Source organism: Benincasa hispida, chromosome 2, assembly GCF_027475165.1.
Source record: "Benincasa hispida cultivar pf3 chromosome 2, pf3_genome.v1.1, whole genome shotgun sequence".
NCBI lineage: Eukaryota > Viridiplantae > Streptophyta > Magnoliopsida > Cucurbitales > Cucurbitaceae > Benincasa > Benincasa hispida.
The window spans coordinates 12,484,124-12,492,287 of NC_143479.1; the positions used below are offsets into that span (position 1 = coordinate 12,484,124).

General features: G+C 36.6%; 2 protein-coding genes across 2 annotated transcripts; both read right to left on the reverse strand.

The window, feature by feature from the left end:
* Positions 1–910: 910 nt before the first annotated feature.
* LOC120070779 (adenylate kinase 4-like) lies at positions 911–3,407 on the reverse strand. The gene is made up of 6 exons (XM_039022663.2): positions 3,052–3,407; positions 2,193–2,338; positions 1,984–2,103; positions 1,726–1,893; positions 1,310–1,399; positions 911–1,208 (listed from the first exon to the last, which is right to left on the reverse strand). Exons 1-6 carry the CDS (start codon positions 3,167–3,169, stop codon positions 1,107–1,109), a joined length of 744 nt encoding a protein of 247 aa, XP_038878591.1. The 5' UTR covers positions 3,170–3,407; the 3' UTR covers positions 911–1,106.
* A 1,021-nt stretch (positions 3,408–4,428) lies between these two features.
* LOC120071776 (nucleolar protein 56-like) lies at positions 4,429–8,164 on the reverse strand. Its single transcript, XM_039024159.2, has 8 exons — positions 7,804–8,164; positions 6,924–7,138; positions 6,648–6,805; positions 6,275–6,462; positions 5,940–6,192; positions 5,557–5,705; positions 5,294–5,428; positions 4,429–5,030 (listed from the first exon to the last, which is right to left on the reverse strand). Exons 1-8 carry the CDS (start codon positions 8,009–8,011, stop codon positions 4,666–4,668), a joined length of 1,671 nt encoding a protein of 556 aa, XP_038880087.1. The 5' UTR covers positions 8,012–8,164; the 3' UTR covers positions 4,429–4,665.

Sequence of the window (8,164 nt, forward strand, 5' to 3'; positions counted from 1 at the left end):
AGAGATGTTTAGATTGAGAATGTTTCTGTAATGATCTTGATGTTTAATCTCAAATGAGTTTGAAAATGTTTTTGTAACGATCTTCCATTATAACCCATTCTCTTGAGAATTTTATTTCATTTTCTTTAAGAATACTTTATATTTAACTATGGCATAACTGGGGTTAATTAATGAAATTTTTGGTTCAGTTTTCGTAAGAACAATTGTTGGACAGTGGATTTAATTAGTCCAAAGCTTTTTAGTATTCTAAAAGTTATGTATCCAAAATTTAATTTAAAAAATGTGTTATGTGGACCATAAATTGGGCTTTTTGTTGGTGAGTAATTTTGCTTTCAACTCTAAAAGGAAGATGAGCTACGTTACTTCAACCTCCACAAAAAAAGGGTATCACCAAATACAAAAACTTGATACACAATAACACGATATGATTGAGATGATTATAATTACTTTTTACACATTGAAAAACACATTAATGGTATTAAAAAAAATGTGTTTAAAAGTGAAATCAAATGATAAATTCATCTTGTATAATTGAAAACGTGATTTTAAATATGGCAAAAATCAAAATCATACTCAAAACAGACCTCAAATGGCACTAGCATGGATTCTTTTTTGTTTTGGAAAATTATTCATGACCTGATCCAATCGGTTCCCAACCAAAGGCAAGGCAGGATGCAGATTGTGTGAAACAGGAATAAAGTTGGCCAGAAATCAGCAAGTGATTCAGATTGAAAGCATCCATTCAAAAAGCAAGGCAATTGCAATGGGAACCAAGAACATGAATTTTTATTTGCCAACTTTGTTCAACAAAGAGATTCCAAGAAAACATAGAATTTCAGTACCAAAAGAATCTGCAGTGACACGATAAGCACTAATAATTTAAATTTTATGATCAAATGGATCACTCAAATGCCCATGAAAGATAATTATTCTTATTTTATAGGATTAGTACAATCTGTAATGAAAAGTTGACAACCACTGTGTATCTTCGGTTTGTAAAACAAATGAGGTTATCTAACAAAGTCGGAAGATTTGACCATATAACATCAATAAATGTTAAAAGGCACCAATGGTTTCTGTGAAGACCAAAAATGATGCATCCATTTCTAGGATGAGAGCAGTTTCTGAATCTGTTCTGTTACCTGTGTGGGAGGCTTCTCTGCTTGAAGATCTGCCACAATTTTCTTCTTGGAATAGTAATCAATCACCTACAAACACAAACGAATTTCATTTGAATATCACAAAGTTGTAGAAGTGATGTGTGCCACCATAAATATGCTAAGAGAAGGATTTTGCATAGAAATCATACCGGCTCTGTTTGCTTGTGGAAAGCCTCCAGCCGAGACTTGAGAACTGCTGCAGTATCATCCTTACGTTGAATCAAAGGTTCTCCCGTTACCTTCAAATCAGACAACAAAATTCAGTAATAAGCTGTTGACAGTTTGTGAAATATCTAATAGGAGAGACCTTTTGTAACTCTCCCTACTAGAATCTCTCCCTCTAACATGAAATTGTGTGCAAATTCTAATTAAGTTCGTAATAAAATGTTAAGCTTCCCTCATCGGAGACGAGAAAAACAACCGTTTCTCTTTATAGGCAGCACTTGAGTACTCGTGTTAGAAGTACAAAACTAGCCCTTATTACATTTTTCAACTGAAAATTTTAGTTATCAAAAACAAAATGTTATTGAACCAGGGAGAGGATGGGTTAAGACAGCTTTCTTACATCATCAACACCAGCAATCTTCGGAGGAGCAAATTTTGTGTGATAAGACCTTCCACTGGATGGGTGTATCCATCGTCCAGTAATCCTCTCCTCCAATATCGCGTCATCGATTGAAAAGTTAAGCACCGTATCAATTTTAGCACCCTTCTTTTCTAGCATCTCATCCAGCTGTGCAGTTAGGAAAATGAGTGAGCAGAATAATTCATGAATCACTTCACTGCAAAAAAATACAAAGGACAAAAACAAGGAACTTGATACCTTCTGTGCTTGGGCCACAGTTCTAGGAAATCCATCAAGAATGAAACCTTTCTGACATGAAGGCTTCTTCATTGCTTCATCAATGATGCCAACAACCAAGTCATCAGACACGAGTTCACCCTGAAAATAAATAAATATTAGCAAGAAACAAGATGACACACAATGCAAAGCTGCGTCAGGCAACATACAAAAATAATATAATAAAAAACCTTGTCCATGGTTTCCTTAGCCTTAACACCAAGAGGAGTTTTAGCAGCAACAGCAGCTCTTAACATATCACCAGTAGCCAAGTGACACAAGCAGTATTCATCCTTGATGATTGGTGATTGGGTGCCTTTTCCCGATCCAGGTGGACCTGTAAAATAAAGAGGATCTTAAATAGGAACGTATGTCGACTACCATCCATGAGATCTTAATGATACCATGGCTATAGAAAGCTGGACACCATGGTTGTAGCAGTGAAATGAGAATTAAGATGTTGAAATTACAAGCAGAAAATAATCTACATTTTGCTTTTCTCCACTCTGACCCTTGGTGAATGGAGAATGGGGAACTCATTTCAACCATGTAAATATTCGTACAAACTTAAGCAATTCATGAAAATATTCAGATTGAACACTACGATATCAGGAACAAACGAGCTAAGACACCAGAACGTTTATAAACAGGTGAATCTGCCGATTTGTGTAGCGAGAGCTGGAGTAAGTATATGATGCAGAAATCATGGATTCTGTTTTATATGTCTAATCATAATCTCGTAGTCTAATCATAATCTCTATACGACCATTGCACATCCACCTCGGATCTAATTTTTTGAAAAACATAGCACAAGCACTTGACGACCTAAAGGAGATCGCAGCGTAACGCCAATCCAAGAGAAAAATCTCAAGCAAGAAACCAAAGTTTCAAATCATCGAAAGAGCACCACATCTAAACATCACAAAGAGGTGGAATTCGTGGATCTAAGACGGAATTCTATCGAGTAGAAATACCAGAAAATGAAAGAAAAAGCAACGACAAATTCCTGAGAAGGGACATGGAAATGCAGATAGAAATAGAGAAGATTACCAATGAGAATGAGGCGCTTGTCGGGTTTTGAAGCGCATTTCATGCGACGGAGGAGCTCGGTCATGAGATGGATGGAAGGGACATCTTCTAAGCTCGCTGATCCAGAACTACTGGCCATGGCTGTTTCTTCTTCTTCTTCTTCTTCTTCTTCGTCTTCTTCAACCGTCTGCTCTTACGGAGCCTCCAATGAGGTTTACGAGATTTAAGCTGCTCTCTTTTTCCAAACCTCCAACTTTTGAAACTTCAGCAGCAGCCTCCCCATACCAACAAGTTTAACATATACTACCTTATCCCATTTCTGCCCTTTAACTTTCTTCAAAATGACCTTTCTGTCCCTTCCTCTTAATTCGTTATCCTTTCTTTAGGGTTAGGTAACTACCCAAATAAATAAAATAATTGAAGAGTTTTTACGTTAAAAAATGAATAAAAGTATTTTCTTTTAATATGTAGAGTGGGGTTATCGAACTTATAATCTCAATAAATCAAGATTGATACTATAAGTTTTATATCAGTTGAGTTATATTTGTATTGTCAAAATGAATAAAAATTAACGTATATTAATTTTGAAATTTTGGAAGACATAAATAGACCTCATCTATAATGCCCTTCATTTAGATTACCACGACAACTTATATGTAAAAGTTGATTGTGTTTATAATACAAAATAGTTAAAATTGAGTTGTAAAAAAGTTATATATGTCTTTGAATTTTTACACATCAGCTAATAATGATAATCAATCAATTAAATTTAGCTAAGATTTTAGAAATCGAAGCTGTGTTTGGAATATATAATTAACTTTTTAGCCATGTGTTTAGATTGCATGGTCGGATTGAATTTGACTGTTATTATTATTATTGTAGAGTTTTTTTAAAAAAAACAAAATAAATCATTCTCATTCATGTTGATTTGTCATATTACATAACTTTCACCTTTTAAAATATCTTGACATCGTTCTAACTTCTACCCATACTAATTGCTAACTTGCAATATATGATCTGTAATCTAAGGGCCATGTTGTGATAGATTCATTGACCTCAACATGATCGATATGCTGCACTGCTGCTCTCATTTGAATACAAAAGATTTAACCCCTACAACATATTTATTATAACCATCAAGGATTTTAGCTGCTTAAGAATTTTGAATTTATCAGAAACATATTAAATTAAACACAAAATACAAGTTTAAGAACCAATTAAATCCTTTGAATGATTAAACCAACAGAAACCTCAAAGAAAAAGGCAATATTCGAGAACGAACGATCCAAGTCAACAAATGAGGCTACTACATTGACAAAGGCAAAATGTAGAATCCCAGAACAACAGGGGAGGGCTTGGAGCCAGATGAGAGGAACTTCGGCTACGATGGAACATAAATTAAAAGAAAAAAACACACTTCCAACAAAATTAGAGTAGAATACATTTCTTCCACTGGAAGTCGTTCAGATTATAAGACACGGCGACAACCATACGCATGTTGGCGTTAAGTTTTGCTGAGGGACAAAAATATAGAGATGGGAGACCAAAAACAGCCACAAAAGGGCTTTTCTACAGCTAGAATATTATAGCAACAAAACGATGTCTACCTATTAATAACCATCTGTCTCCATGTTACTATTCGGCATCTTCGCTTTTCGACTTTTTCTTCTTTTTCTTCTTACCATCTTCTGCAGCGACCTGAGCATCCTCCTTATTTTCATCCTTGCTCTTCTTTTTTTTCTTCTTCTTGCCTTCTTTTTTCTCACCGTTTACTCCATTTACGATTTCTGAAGCCACCTGCTGCTCCTCTCTTTCTCTATCCAACTTTCGTTTCTCCTTCCTTTTCTTCTTTTCTGATTTCGCATCCTTAGCAACATCACCGTTCTCGGTAGCACTTGGCCTGTCTTCAAGTTCACCGTTCATATTAGCTTTTGATTTCTTTTTCTTGCTCTTCTTCCCTGAAGCTTCACTTGGCACTTCTTCTACATCCATATCAGTTGCTGCACCATTTATTTCTCATTAGTCACACGGTCGAAACATCAGCCAAAAGCAAAAATATAAAATAAAATAAGAGGCAAATATAGATTCCTGGTGGAAGGAATATGAAACTCCTTCCATTTACTGCTTGTCACATCGGCATCACTTGAACAACGGGATGTGAGATCCACCAACGTCAAAGAATGGTTTATAAAAGCAAAGCACAGTGTAAACAAATGTTGACCATTTTTAAGGTGAATGGTCACCGCCGTCACATTCAATATACCTTTGTTATCAGCACTTTCAATTGCAGCTTTCATAACATCTATGTTTTTACGAGGAGCTATTCCCTTGTCATAAAAGTCAAGGCGCTCTTCAACTTGCTCACGAAGTTTCTCTCCAAAGGTTGTGGTACTGCTCTCTGAATGACAATACAAAATTATAAATCAGAACTAGCAATTGGAAGCTATAACTTATTATGATAGTAAATAAAAGGAGTCGATTGTATTATATAGAAAACTAGACAAAGGTTGGCTATGCAATAATTACCTGCAAAGCAATCAATACGTGATGCAATAGAGCATTTGTTTGCAAGATAACGAGCCATTCGGCCTTTGTTCCGTGCAGATGCTCGCCCAATGAAAGAAGAATGAAAGATGAGACCATATTTAGGAGTGTTTCCTCTTGTTTTCAAAGCCCTAGAAAGAAATTAAATAAATAAATAATTAATTAAAGAATCAAGTGGCTACATTTCTAGACCTAGTTTCAAGGATAAAGCATTCCTAATTTGAACCAAGGCAACCTGGTCTTAAAGAGGAAATAATGTTTTAATAATTCAGAATGGATGAAAAATCTCATAAATGATAAATGGATGTAGGATCAGAGAAATAATACACCATTATTTCAAAAGAAAAATTACATCAGATACAAACCTGAAGAGTGCTTTCTCAGCGCCAAGAATCTGAAGGGTGGAAGAAGGGCATTTGGCCAAATTTGTGAGACTGCCAGCGTGAGAAATTAAACGGGCCCCAACAACTTCACCAATCAAAGAGGCCAAATTGGGAGCAATATCATTCATTTTAGCAACTAGATAATCATAAAGCTTCTTCCTGTATTCAGAAAGATCCATCACCCTCTGTGCAAATTGCTGGACATTAATCAAGTCAATAGCAGACAAATCCTGGCCTGTAACATGGTCAGTCACCAAATCAGATAACGGAATGAGATTGAAAATATATTTAGTTTTAAAAAAAATCAAGTGATGTACCCATGGAGGCTTTGGCTGCTTCAACAATCTCCTTTGCTTTATCTTCATCGCCAATTATGTCAGTCAAGGCAGGGATTTCATCCTCTGCCAACTTTGACTTGTCCTCAATAAACTTTGCAACTTTAGCATAAAGATAATTGTCACTGACAATCTTCACCAACTCAGGGAAATGCCATGAATACCACTCTCTGGATCATAAAAGTAAACAGAAATAATTAACGAAGAGAACACTCATGATTTCTAGAGAAACAAACTTAAATATCCCTAACATAGCATCCACAAGCCCCATCCTAAAAGAGGTAAAAGCAGTAACCAAATTCTTCCAAATTGTAAAGCTTTGTCAAAAACTCGTGCATCATTTTTAATCAAATACCTGACTCTCATTGAGAAGGAATTTATGTCCTTGTCAAGAGTGTCGAGAAGGAAGATCGCCTGAATCACCATATTATCAACACGATTAACATTGAACTTTACTTTAGCTCGACTGTAACTGTGTCCCAAACCAAGTTGTGCTTTCTCCAAATCCCCTGGCTGTAAATACAAATAAATGGTTAGATAAACAGAAGTAATTTTCTAAAGAGGAACATACGTGAGTAAACATCTACCCACTAGCCAAAGAGAAATACTAGAAGCAGCGGGACTGGCAAACCTTGAGGTCCTTGATAAATTTATCAAAGTGCAGACGCACTCCCCGAAGCAGCTCCAGAACAAACTCGTTGCTTTGGCATGGGATTTTAGTCTCTTCAAAGATGTTTGACCCAATTTTGGGTTCAGCTAGTCCCAAAACAAACTTGGCCTTTTTACCTTCCTTAACTTTTGGAAGATTAATTTCCAAAAAACTCCGCAACTCATCAGTCATGAGCCCTGCCATTCATCAATAGAATATTTGTAACAGAAAGTTGAAACCTGAAGATTCAATCACAAGGACGTAGAACATGAAGAAACCAATAATGAAATTAGTTCCAGGAGACGACTCAAACTAACAAGCTTATGATTGTTATAGCATTTCAGCCATTCGTTAAGAAATGAGGTTAGGTTACTCGCTAATGCAGCAAAAAGTACTTTTCTTCATAATCATCCCGTCCAACATGTACAACATTGTTTGAAACCCAAAAATGCGAGTTGCAAAGACCCTGACACGACAGAGGCAAAGTTTTAAATATGACATAGAACTATACTAGCACAACAAGATTAACAAGACCGAAGCTAAAAGCTATTTTCCTTTCCGTACAATTAAGTAAAAAAAAAAATGCTTCTGGTGGGCTAAGCTAACAAACAACAACACATCAAAATAAGCTCGAACGCGGAAATACACCACCATTAAATTAACTTCAAATGCACAATAAAAGAACCAGTCAAGTCATGTCCGAAACAATGAACCAAACTAGCCATGAATGATGTAAGAAAGTAACTACTCCAAACACCTCCCGATTTCAACAGGTGAAAAGAGCACATTCACTAATACGAAATTCCTGAAATAACTGAAAATCAAACGACTGCTCGAAAGATCGACTCCAAGAGGGAGTTACCTTCGGAGACAGAGTTGCACTGCTTGAGAGCATCGAGAGCCGACTCGAAAGGGTGGAAAGCAGCAAGCTTCACGACCTTGCCGAAGCGGTTAAGGTCGGAGACAGAGCTCCGAACGGCTTCCGTGTTCTGCCCGATTTCGTCGAGGCCATGGGCATGAAACAGAGCATAACCAGAAGCAGATTCATAGAGAAGATACGTCGAAGTCATGGGACCAAAACCAGAGAGACACTATCGCAGAACCGCTCCCAGTTTCTCTCCTTCAGTGGCTTCGAAAGGCGAGAGATGTTGGGGAAAAAGTTTTAGGGTTTGAGGGGTTTTAGGAACTGCCGGCTTCTCTATAAATTTTACGGGGGGGGGGCG